Here is a 13969-nt window from a genome sequence, read left to right on the forward strand (position 1 = left end):
AATGAATAAATGTCCACAATTTAATAAGATATAACAGTCCATTTAATAGGGCTGTCTTAAATACTTCGAAGCTTCGAAGCTTCGTTCGATGGGCATGGGATTCGAATATGAAAATAAAATTTGATTATTAAAAAATATAAAAATATAAATGATATATATATTTTTTTTTGCAAAATCAACTCTGCCTCTCTTTGTTAATTACAACAAGCAATGCTGTTTGTTATTTAAGATGAGGTCAGACTCGGCACTGACAGATTTGTGTTCATTGTGCTGCTTTTATAAAGCCTCAAATGACGGCTTACAATATTTCATGAAAGCAAAGTGTTTTGTTTGTCTAAGATTTAAAAAGGTTTAAACTTTACAGCACTGACAAAGTTGAACAAAGTGCTGTACAAGTCCCACAACAATAAATAATAAAAAAAAAAAAAAAACATTATAATTTTTTTTTTTTTTTTTTTTTTTTTTATACAGTTGATTCCATTTTTATTGCTCAATTCCGCGATTCCGTCCGCGATTCTGTGATCGCCGATTTCATATGGCTCTACGTTAATGGCGTCATTGATGTTAACCAGTTACATAGTTGGCTGGAGAATCATATCGTGTGTGGACACTTTTGTGAACATTGTCAACTTGTAACTTTTTTTGATTATTAATCAACAAGAGAACATTGTCAATTTGTAACTGTTTTAGATTATTAATGAACAGAACATTGTCAACTTGTAACTGTTTTAGATTATTAATGAACAGAACATTGTCAACTTGTAACTGTTTTCCTTGACCTGCTACTGTCTCATTGTCCTGTTTATTTGTACTATACTGTTATGTTCTTGAATGTATCTCAGAAGTGTGGCTACATGGGTAGGGCCCCCTGGCTCTCAATGGGAAGGTTGCGGGTTCGAGCCCTGGCCAGGGCGCTGTCGGAAATGTAGCGTTGTTGTGCTCTGTCCTGTCCTGCATAACAATGACGAGATGATACTGTAGCAGAAACACTGACATGGCTAACATCTCTCTCTCTCTCTCTCTCTCTCTCTCTCTCTCTCCTCTCTCTCCTCTCTCTCTCTCTCTCTCTCTCTCTCTCTCTCTCTCTCTCTCTCTCTCTCTCTCTCTCTCTCTCTCTCTCTTTCTCTGTCTCTGTCTCTGTCTCTGTCTCTGTCTCTGTCTCTGTCTCTGTCTCTGTCTCTGTCTCTCTCTGTCTCTGGTCCTGCAGGACCACGGTGGGCTTCCTGGAACCTGGGGGTGTTTATGTGTATCCGCTGTGCTGGTATTCACCGTAACCTGGGCGTTCACATCTCCAGGGTGAAGTCTGTCAACCTGGACCAGTGGACTCCTGAACAGATCCAGGTAACACACACACACGCCGTGGATGAACAGAGAGCTCCGTATACAGCTAAAGGCACACAACACCGCTTTCAGATCTGGTGATGTGCAGGCCTACTGTTCAGCCAGGGATAAGCGCCACGGTGTAGTGATTAACACTGTCTCCTCACTGCAAGAAGGTCCTGGGTTAAGCGCAGAGAGGCATTTCATCAGCGACCCAATGCATGTGTGCGTGTGTTCCTGTGTGCCGCCCATCTTACATGTGTGTGTTGCTGCATAACAAAGAAAGACTTCTTCTAACCTGAAAAGGCATCAGGTGGGCCAAGCACAGCCACACGCTTAGGACTGAGAAGCACTTTAACAACTCTGACCCCTGACGCATGTGGCGGGGCATCCAGACCATCACAGATTATAAACCCACCAACAACCCCCCCCCCCCCCCTACCACTGACCCCTCCCTCCCCGATGAGCTCAATAACCTTTACACCCACTTCGACAGGGACGACCAGGAGGCACCCGTCAGGGCTGTCCTCCCTGCTGCCCATCAACCCCTCACTCTCCCTGAGCAGGATTAATGCACGTGAGGTCGCCGGCTCCGATGGCATCCTGACTGACATTTAATTACAACCATTAGCCCGGGCGGTTTTCCCTACGTGCTTCAAAAGCACCTCCATCGTATCGGATCACTCCTCTGACTTCCGCCCTGTTGCACTCACCCCCGCTATCATCAAGTACTTTGTGATGCTGGTCCTCGTCTTTAATCTGACCCATCGCCCTCACTGGATGAACACCAGTTCACACACCGTGAGAACAGGAGCACGGAGGATGCCATCTCCTCTGCGCTACGTTCCTCCATCTCCCACCCGAACGAGAGCAACACCCATGGGGAGAATGCTGTTCATCGACTTCAGCTCAGCATTCAACACCATCGTCCCTTCCAAACTCATCTCCAAAGTCATGTCCTCAAGGAAACCAAGGACCTCGACATCAACCCCTCTGTCTGCAGCTGGATACATGACTTCCTAACTAACAGACCTCCTCACCCTGAACACCGGTGTCCCACAGGGCTGTGTGCTGAGCCCTCTCCTCTACTCCCTCTTCACCCACTCCTATACATGGCACCAACACCATTATCAAGTTTGCAGACGACACAACGGTGGTGGGCCTCATCAAAAACAACAATGAGTCTGCCTACATATCGCTTACTTACTCTTACTAGTTACGCTGCTGTCAAGTATGACTTACTACCAGTGTCACCTCTATCACTGTACATATTAATACTACAACTCTGTACACATCTGATTAGCACTATTAATCAGTAGTACTAATTTATATACCACATTTTATATTCTGTTTTATCACCTGTACATTGTATATTACTATTGCACTTTACTGTTACATTTGCACTCTGGTTGGATGTCAAACCTTATTTCATTGTACTATACTTATGCTGTATGATGACAATACATTTTAATCTAATCTAATCACGATTATCTGAGACGATCACAAGGATTCTTTCACTTTCCCTTTTGTAATTGTTCCTCTTCCATAACCTTCAAATAAAAGCAAAGTATTTTTGCAAATGTATCAAAATTCATATCCCACTATGTCATTACTTAGATTGAGATCAAGCTGGCTGTTTAATATTATAAGACGTTCATATGTAAAGAAAGACTATTATTTACCTTTTATAAAGGGGAAGTTTACCAAAAAACAACGTTGATCTTATTTTTGCACATAATCTCACACACGTCCAAAAACTCTAAACCATTTTGCACACATTAGTTTAGTTCGACAGTTATTGAGAGTAAATGCATTTGAATATGTGCCACCAGGGATGACATTTAATCCTTGTATTGATTACATCTCCATGAAATTATTAGGTAGCGGTCCCTAGAAGACACGGTGTTGCTATTTTTTCATCTACATCATTTCATGGAGCTGTAATTAACACAACACAAGGATTACATTTCCCAGATGACATCACCGATGGCCATATTCAAACTAATTTACTCTTGAATAACTGTCTAACTAAATTAATGTGTGCAACACGGTTTAGAGTTTTTGGATGTGTGTGAGATTATGTGCAAAATAAATCTGCATTGTGCCTCTTTGAACTCTGAACTTTGAACTCTACCATCTTCATCAGAAGGATCACTGGTGTGATGAAGATTGAATCTAAATGTTAAGGTAAAGAAAAGTCTTAGTCTATACAACATATGATTGTCTTACAGTAATTCAAGTTACAACTAAATTAACATTTTCCAATGAAATGCCTGTTAAAGGGCCTACGGCCTCAGCTACATTGATCCATTGTGACAGTCCGTCTACGTCTGTTTTCAATGATGCTTCATTGGCGAGAATCTGTTTGTTGGACAGGGCTGATGAGACAGATAAGTTTGTAGCGGATGCACTTTTGGAACTCAGGATACGTTATCGCTTCCTTCTGTCCAATTTCCATCTGTTCAGTGATGGATCAATCTAAATCTAAATGTATTTGAACAATACAACAATCACTCATAACAAGATAAATAAATGAAATAATACAAATTAAAGTGGAAGTGTTTAAATAACTAAAAAAAATATATAGCAGACTTCTTAGCTTAACATCCCAGGGAACTAATGGGATAACTGGGGATGTTGTTTGCTCCTGACAAGAGTCTCAAAGTCTGGGGTGATGGTGGTAGACAAAGCAACTCTGAGGTCATGCTCAATGTCCAATCTGTTCCTCTGCTTCATCTTCAGCTGGACCAGAGCTGAGAAGCCACTTTCACAAAGATAGGTAGTGCAAAAAAAACTTATAAAAAAAAAAAAATATAATTTTTTTTATACGGCTAATCGACGCAAACATTCTGCGTCGACGAGTTTTTATGATCGACGTCGACGATTATGTCGACTAAACGTTGCAGCCCTATCTGGTTCTACTAGTTTCTTTTCTATCTTTTGGCGCTTTTTTGGTGGACAAACCACCGCACATGTGCACCGTGACTCGTGACTGGAGTCTAGCTCTGCTAGCACACATAGCCTACTGTGTACAGACGGTTTCAAACTGTATTTTAAATTAGAAAGCAAACAAAATAAATGGACAAGAGAAAAAAAAACTCAATTTGGTCAGTATTGTCATTTGAACAAGCAAAGCCATTACTTTAAGTTGCAGGCAAGAAAGACAAGTCTGTCCACTGTCTCTGGTTTTAAAACTGCCCTGTTGCAGATCACCAAAAAAAATATTAAAAATATATCGCGATAATTATCGTTATCGTTATATCGCCCAGCCCTAGATCAATGTAGCCCGGCCCTGAGTCTCTGTGCAGGACACGCCGTGAAAAGATTAGGCCTAGATGCTGTTTCAGTGACTGCACAAGCTCTGTTTTTTTGTCTTTCTATCTCCCCAATTTAATTGTTCCCTGTGTGTGTCACGGCCCTGGTCGTTGCACTATCGTCTCTCAGTCTGGGGAGTGTGTAGAGTATACTACTACATGTCTCTCTGTCGGTCTGGGGAGGGTGTAGACTACCCAGGGTTCTACGCTAACTTTTTTCCCAAGGAAAAATGAAAAAATGGAAAAAAAAAATTTGGAGCACACAAATAAATTTAGGAGCACACAAAGAAATGTATTCTAGTAGTTGCATCTTTCTAGAGCAGAATAAATTTGTCTCTAATGTTTGCAAACCTATTACAGGCACAGAATACAGAAAATACAATGAAAAACTCTAGTGGTAGTCCTTCATATCAAGAGCTCGGTCCATCAAGTAGAGAACAAAAACATGTCTTCATTCCTTTTTTTGGTGAATAAATTAAGCCATGTCTCTGACCAGACCAGGAAATTATTACGTAGCCTGGGAGTAGAAGAAATAATTATATATACATACACACACTAGGGGTGTAAAGGTACACGTATACGTACCGAACCGAACTGTTTCAGTGTGTACCGTACCGAACGCCTGTAGTGCGTACCGAACAAATACAACGGTATGTTAACCACTAACGACCGCCCACCGGGGGCTGTTTTTTTCACAATCTAATGTAATTATTTATAATTTTTTCTTTTCTTTACAAGTCGATTATTAATTTCAATATAGAATATTCGTTGACAGCCCTACAAGTACAATTAGTTACTGCACACTACATCACCCCTGAGTGGAACATGGAAAGCCAAACTTTCCCCCAACTGTACCGAAAACCCGTACCGAACCGTGACTTCAAAACCGAGGTACGTACCGTACCGTGGTTTTTGTGTACTGTTACACCCCTAACACACACATATATATATATATATATATATATATATATATATATATATATATATATATATATATATATATATATATATATATATTGTTACGACCCTGGCTCATGGGTACGCAACCTATGTGCAAACCAACACCAAAACCCTGTGCTCTAACTCAAAGTGCTACTATCTCAAGGAACTATTAAGGTAAATGTAACTAAGGTACTAGTGCAAACCCAACGGACAAGGACTGAATAACCTAACAGCTCTTTCTCTAAGCACAGACACTGCATGTGTGTTACTAGGTCTGCCTTTAAAGCTCCCAGCAGGTAACCAATCAGCACTAATTGGCTAATTGGCAGGCCTCACCTGCATGCCCGGTGACACAGGAGTGATCAGGCCTCTAGTACATAACACCTCCCCCACCAAACTGGTTGCCCAAGAGGCAACCACTACACAACAACCCATAAACAAAACAAAAAACAACTGTGACCCCTTAGTTGTCAGGGCCACTACCACAACAGCGATAACGGGTACCACAAACACCGGTACTATGATCGTGAGAGGGCCTCTGCTAGCACGTTGTCCCTCCCACGATGTGGCGAATATCCAAGTTATACGCCTGGAGGAACAAACTCCATCGCATCAAACGATGGTTCGAGTTCACCATGCTGCGAAGAAAAACCAAAGGGTTATGGTCTGTATACACAACAAGGGGTAAACTGGAGGATCCAACGTAAACATCAAAATTAGGGATGTCCGATATTATCGGCCGACCGATATTATCGGCCGATATCGGCAGTAAAATGTGATATCGGAAAATATCGGTATCGGTTTAAAAAAATAAAAAACAATAACAATATTTGTTATATATATATCCAGTGAAATGATTAGTTACCTGAAATTATTCAGTTTTTTGGACGGGGAAACCCTGCATATATCGGTATCGGTTGATATCGGTATCGGAAATTAAGAGTTGGACAATATCGGAATATCGGTATCGGTAAAAAAGCCAATATCGAGCATCCCTAATCAAAATGGTTCAAGGCAAGAACCGGGTCGGCCCCTGTCGAACACGACCACCGATACCGATCTGTCAATATTATACTGCAAACCAAAATCAACCTGAGAACTGCGCTTAACAGAACAGAACACAGCACAACAAAACCATAGATCACTGATACCACCACCGCACCCATATCCATCCCACCTGGCACTGGCAGTTCAGGATACTGCACACCGTGAACATCCAGAGTAGGCTGTACCGCCTCAGGTACAGCCCCAATGTACCGGGAACATGGCAGTACGACAGTCACAATAACGTCTGGAACACCATCTAAAATGGCGTCACCCAAAATAACATTGTCCTGATCAAAATCAAAATGGCTGCCACTCAACAGACCAGGTCGCGAAGGCGGCTCCTGCTCCACAGGACACAGGTAACTAGGTTGACCATCACACCTAGTGCATGGCAGAGAATCAGTGTGGACATGTGGATCAATGTCAGAATCATCAACTGACATACTGGGACCATCCCTGCCCACAAGTGAAACATTAGGGACAATAGAGCTACTGTGAGAAGGCTGGCAGCCTAAGTCAAGCTTAGTAGCCTCTCCAACTAGAACGGTGTCGCATGAAACAACAGCACCTCTCATAGCATCCTTCCCACCCTCATCCTCCAATTCGTTCGTGGCCTCAGCCACCGTACAGGCTGGGAAGACCTTGAGACACTGCGCTGCCATATCATCTCCTGTCACATGCTTCTCCGACACGCATGTCAACTCTGGTTTCACCACCGGGCCTAACACAAAACCACAATCAAGAGAATCATTATGCAGAGGTACATCCACAGTGTGCTTTCCAAAATTCTCAACAGGTACACATTGTAATTCAACAAAGAATGTGTCACTAAGTGTAATGTCCCAAGTCGAAGTATCAACAACATCACTTTTGTCCTTTGACATTTCTCGTGCCACAGCACACACAGGAAACACTCCTGGATGTTTCTGTGCCAGCTCATTAGAGACCTCAGAAACCACAGGAATGGGAGTTACAACCGGAGTAGCCAACACTTTGTCACCAGCCAAATCATTCCCTAGAATGAAGGACACCCCCTTTATGGGAATGTGAGAACATACCCCCACAACAACATTGCCTGATACTAAGGGAGAATTGAGCGTGACCTCATGCAAAGGTGCATCCACAAATCCACCCCCAAAGCCCCGAACAACGACACCGGAATGCAAAGAAGAGTTTTCTGAAAACGGCAAAAACCCCTCCAGAATGAGGGACTGAAAAGCACCGGTATCTCTCCAAATTGTTATAGCCTGTTTGGACTCTAGTGCATTAGTCAGGGAAACAAATCCATTCATCATAAACCTTGAGGAACCCTCGAGCTCTTTGTCCACACGTTTGATACTTTCCCCATCCCCATCTAACGTTGGCATAGGCGTCCTGTATATGGTTTCTACCAGAGCCACGGTTCTGAAATTTTTCTGCTCAAGCACCGGGCACCCAGCAACGATATGACCAGGTTCTTTACAGTAGAAACAGATAATCCCTTCTGGGAATGCACCAGCAGAACCACCCCGCCTAGGAGGTGAAGTTAACTGACCAGCAGACACAGGTTTTGGGAAACGGCCCCCCTGAACACGACGCCTATCCCCGGACTCAACACGGTAGTCCTCCAAAAACACGGACTTGTGTGTCAACACAAACTCATCAGCGAAGAGCTATCTTCGATACCCCACGCTCATTTAGATGTGTGGAAACGGTATCAGGAACACAACTTTTAAATTCCTCTAGGAGAATCAACTGCCTAAGCTGCTCTCTTGACTCTGCCTTCTGAGAAGTGCACCACCTGTCAAACAGGTTCTCCTTCTCCCTTCCAAACTCAACATAAGACTGCCCCTCCGACCTGCGATAACCTCTAAAACGCTGACGATAGGCCTGAGGGACCAACTCATAAGCCCTCAAAATGGAAGCTTTAGCCAGCTCATAATCAGCGCTTTGTTCAAGGGACAGAACAGTGTAGGCTTCTTGTGCCCTATCAACCAAAACACATTGCAGCAGCAGTGTCCAGGCGGTATCAGGCCACTTCAATGTGGTTGCCACCCGTTCAAAAAGGGGAAAATATCTTTCCACGTCTTTCTCAAAAAATGGTGGCACCATCCTAATATTCCTGCCTACATCAAACCCGGAACGTGACTCTGGATGCAGAGCACCCGCCTGCAAGGCAGCATGCTTATATTCAAGCTCCTTCTGTGCACGCTCGTGCTCCAGCAACATTTGTTTCTCCTTAAACTCACGCTCCTTAAGCTCACGCTCACGCTCCTCTTTCCTCTCTCTCTCCTTAAGCTCACGCTCCTCTCTCCTCTCCTCACGCTCTCGCTCTAGCTGCCTTTCCTTAAACTCCAACTCCCTAATCCTCCACTCACCCTCTACACCAGGTAATAGCGGAGACGCGCCAGACGAAGGAGGCTCCCCCACCCTCTCCCCAAGCACCTGCTCTCTAATGAGTAACACCCTTAAAGCACTCAAGGCAGACGGCTTCAAACGTTTCTCCCCTGCAGAAAGCTCTACCCTGTAGTGTACAGCAAGTTCTAGCAGTTGTTCTTTGGAAAACTTGTCTAACAAGTCATGAGACGGGCGATCAACAAAGTCCCTGATGGAAGCCATTGTCACTGAACCAGCCACCCCAAGCTACACACCCTACCTCACAGACACGAAGAACCACTAACGAACCATGAAGACCCCCCCAACGAACCACTGAAGAACCCCAACGAACCACTGAAGAACCATGAATAATGCTAAATGCCAATAATAACAACCAGAAGGGAACGCGGTGGAAATGTGAGCTCTACGGAGCGCACCTTTCTAGGTTGCACAAAAAAATAAAAAAAAATAAATAAAAAAAACACACCCACCCTAAATAGACGTGTCATACACGCAGGGTGTTAGGTGCTACCAGGTATGCTCACCAAACACTCAAACAAACAAAATAAATCCAACAAACAATTCCAAACAGGTGCGCCTTCTAACCTGATATGACTACATATGCTTCTACGTCTAAACTGCAGAAAAAACCGGCCCACCACATGTCTACCCTAAGAAACACTAAATCAAGCCCTACCACACTACATGTGTTTTCTGGCCGCCCTAATCTACCTACCCTTAAACTAATGCCCTGTAGACCTAACCTTCTTCAACCACACCTGCTACCAGTCAAAGATCATATACCAATCATTTCATTGACCGCCCCAGGAGTACGTGGTGCACAGGACGCTATCCAACAACCAGAAAATAATGTCCCTATCTACATGTGGTGCCCACTAAACTATATATTTTAACAGCATAAGTAGTCACATCAAATTACAAACAAATACGGCATACTCACACGTTTGATGAAATGGCTCAGCCCCCACGTTACACCATATGTAACGAACACCACCCAAACCATAATACCATGACACCCCGTGTAACACAAAAAAAAAACCACCAAACAAAGTTCTAGGGGTAAAAGATCCCGGACGAGCGCCCAACTGTTACGACCCTGGCTCATGGGTACGCAACCTATGTGCAAACCAACACCAAAACCCTGTGCTCTAACTCAAAGTGCTACTATCTCAAGGAACTATTAAGGTAAATGTAACTAAGGTACTAGTGCAAACCCAACGGACAAGGACTGAAGAACCTAACAGCTCTTTCTCTAAGCACAGACACTGCATGTGTGTTACTAGGTCTGCCTTTAAAGCTCCCAGCAGGTAACCAATCACCACTAATTGGCTAATTGGCAGGCCTCACCTGCATGCCCGGTGACACAGGAGTGATCAGGCCTCTAGTACATAACAATATATATATATATATATATATATACATACATACATACATACATACATATGCATACATACATACATACATATGACCTACCCGTCCGTCCGGGGGAATGCTTGACAACAAAAATTAAGCTTGTATAATAATAATAGAAGTATTGTAATAATAATTTAAAAGAGAATAGGCTGTCTCCGGTCAACCTTAGTTTAGGCTATGGTCCTAGAGCTGCCTTTAAAGAAAAAAATCAAGCATAGTCTATGCTAAGAGGAACAATTTATTAATTTTTATTTGTATTTCTATCTATCTACCCATTTTCTTCCGCTGGTAGTTGCATCAAAAAAAGGGGGGAAAGGAATGGATAAGCACTGATGATTGTTAGGTAGACAGAGTGGCTATCCCATCGATATACTTCTCTGCCTCCTGTGGGGATTCGAACGTAGCCTTTGTGGATCCATGCGTTCTGGAAATAGAAGGCCGTGTTTGATTCCCGCATCTCGGAATTTCTTCCTTACGGCATCGAATTCTCTGCGTTGGCTTGTGACTTCAGCGGTAACATCTGGATATATTCCGATCCGTGTGCCATTGTAGGACAGTGGGGACATGTTGCGAGCTAGCCACATTATCTCATTATCGGTGTCAGGCGCGACATTTGTAGTGGTGGCGTTGTCTACACACCTGTTGTCCTCCTCTGGCATAGTCTCTCCTCTTCCTCTTCCAATGCAGCATATTTCCCAGTTTTCTTAGTGGTTCTCTTTACTTTAGCTGCGCTTTTTGTTCGAAATTATAGAGCTTTTTTAGTATTTTATCGAGTGTTTGGAGGAGCTCCAATTTACATTCATTGTGAAAGATAGGAACAGGATGTTATTCAAACCTGTGTTGGAAAAGCTCCCTGCTTGATATTCAACCATATTTTAAAGTTGCCTTTCAAAGTTGAGAGGGTGCCGAAAAAGTACTGTGGCATTCTTAGAAAGAGGGATGTATTAAAGTTTAGAGGCAGTCTTCATTTAAAGGTTCATACGTTGATGCAAGTTACACAAGAGTCGGGACTGGGACCAACTATGCTGGTTCTGCTTGAACCAATAACTAAGAGGCTTCAACAGCCGGAGTGCTTTTGGGACATTCAGTCCTTCAACCGAAGTTTGATACTTTGATTCAGAGTTCCATCGGATTAAGGTTGAATATTTTGAACCATGACAGGAGCTCCTGATAAGAGTGGAGGCTGAATGTGCCAGGCTCGGCCTCAGGCTCAATGCAAAGAAATCACCTATAACATCCCCCTGGACCATCCGCCTCTCAAGACAGCTGGAGGCGGTGCTCTCCCACTGGTCAGTGACTTTAAATACCTCGGTTCATGGGTAAATGCATCGGAACAGAACCTCAAGGTGAGGAAAGCGCTGGCATGGAGGACCCTGAATGGCATGACTAGTGTGTGGAACTCCAATCTCCCTCGACTAGGGCTGACCCCTATTAGTCGATTAGTCGACTAATCGGTCGAAAGGAGCCGTAGTCGACTGGCCAACCTCTTAGTAGAATATAAAAAAATTAAAAAGAAATTAAAATTATTATTATTATTATTATATATTCTTTTATCATTCTTTCCAAAAGAAAAGAGGCACACATACCAGAGGCTAACTGCCTACGAAAACAGGCACAGAGGCACTGAAAGAGGATTTCACCCATCTAATGAACACACTAGACTAGACAAATATCAAGATGTATCCATCAGTGGACCAATTGCATGCTTTTGCAGAGGACAAGAAGCCTTCAGTCGACTCCTTCAGACATTAAGCACCCCCCACAGCCCAAATGGAATGATAAAAATAAATAAATATATATATATATTATACTTTTATTTATTTTTTTGTCTACCAATAGTCGACTAACGGCAAATTTTGGCCAATCATAGTCGACCATCCAAATCCTTAGTCGGGGACAGCCCTACCCATCGACACATCAAGTTGAACTTTTCCCAAGCCACTGTGGAGTTGGCCCTGCTATATGGCTGTGAAAGCTGGACCCTGAAGCCCACCCTGCAGAAGTCTCTGGATCGGTGCTACACCAGAATGCTGCGTCCATGTTACCAACAAGCAGCTGTATGGGGGGCTATCAAGGCTGAGTGAGAAAGTGGCGGCCAGGAGGATGAAACTGGCCGGCCATAGGCATAGAGAGCTTCCAGCTAGCAGGATGGTGCTGTGGAATCCATCACACAGGCGTCGATCGTGAGGACATCCCCCGCCGACATACGTGGATGTGCTTAGGAGAGATGCAGGAGTGGAGAATTCTGTGGAGCTGTACTCTCATATAGGGCTGCAACTAATGACTAATTTGGTAGTCGACTAATCTGTCGATTATTTTTTCGATTAGTCGACTAATCGAAAACCAATTATGTAAACAAAAAACAAAACAAAAAAAAGGATTTTTTTTTTTTTTTTTTTTTAACTACCTATCTTTGTGAAAGTGGCTTCTCAGCTCTGGTCCAGCTGAATACAGAGCAGAGGAACAGATTGGACATTGAGCATGACCTCAGAGTTGCTTGTCTACCATCACCCCAGACTTTGAGACTCTTGTCAGGACCAAACAACAACATCATAACATGATGATCCCATAGCAAATTAAAATAATGACTCATGAAACATTTGAATTTGGATCTTAAGCCACTTTAAATGAAAATGTATTTGAAGAACAATACAGCAATCACTCATAACAAGATAAATAAATTAAATAATACAAATTAAAGTGGAAGTGTACTTTAAATAACTAAAAAAATTATAATAAAAAATAAATAACTAGCAGCATCTGCCCCCAGCACCGCGGCTGATGGGGCTGTAACTTGGTCCAGGACCAGGAGGGTGACGTGGAACAGCTGTAAGGGGAGAGGGGGATGAGTCAGATCAGACAGACTTCTAGGTCTTTTGTTTGCTGTGTGTGAGAGGAGTCCGTATGTGTGTGTATGTGTGTGTATGTGTGTGTGTCTTACTCTGATCGCTGTGTGAGTGAGAGGAGTGTGTGTACTGTGTAATTTGTGTGTGTGTCTTACTCTGATCGCTGTGTGTGAGTGAGAGGAGTGTGAATGTGTGTGTGTGTCTTACTCTGATCGCTGTGTGTGAGAGAGAGGAGTGTGAATGTGTGTGTGTCTTACTCTGATCGCTGTGTGTGAGAGAGAGGAGTGTGAATGTGTGTGTGTGTCTTACTCTGATTGCTGTGTGTGAGAGAGAGGAGTGTGAATGTGTGTGTGTCTTACTCTGATCGCTGTGTGTGAGTGAGAGGAGTGTGTATGTGTGTGTGTCTTACTCTGATCGCTGTGTGTGAGTGAGAGGAGTGTGTATGTGTGTGTCTTATACTCTGATCGCTGTGGTGTGAGTGAGAGGAGTGCGTGTGTAATGTATTGTGTGTCTAGTCTGATCATCATCTCCTGCAGGAGAACAATGTTTTCAATGTCCAAAATTTGCTATGGGATCATCATGTTATGATGTTGTCTGGAACCCTGAGAAGCCACTCTCACAAAGATAGGTAGTGACTAATCGACGCAACAATTTCTCGTCTGCGATTTTTTATAATCGACATCGTCGATTATGTCGACTAATCGTTGCAGC

The 13969-nt window shown here is 43.2% G+C and overlaps 1 protein-coding gene across 1 annotated transcript in view; it reads left to right on the plus strand.

Annotated features, from left to right (window-relative positions):
• Positions 1–13969, plus strand: part of LOC311234660 (stromal membrane-associated protein 1-like) — a gene marked incomplete at its 3' end in the record, with an annotated part of 396934 nt that overhangs the window by 104692 nt on the left and 278273 nt on the right. The window contains exon 2 of the mRNA XM_084321905.1: positions 1208–1341. Within this exon, the coding sequence (XP_084178031.1) occupies positions 1208–1341 (134 nt within the window). The remainder of the gene's footprint in view (positions 1–1207; positions 1342–13969) is intronic.

This window comes from Notolepis coatsorum (genome assembly GCF_963971535.1).
Source record: "Notolepis coatsorum genome assembly, chromosome: 9".
NCBI classification, from domain to species: Eukaryota; Metazoa; Chordata; class Actinopteri; order Aulopiformes; family Paralepididae; genus Notolepis; species Notolepis coatsorum.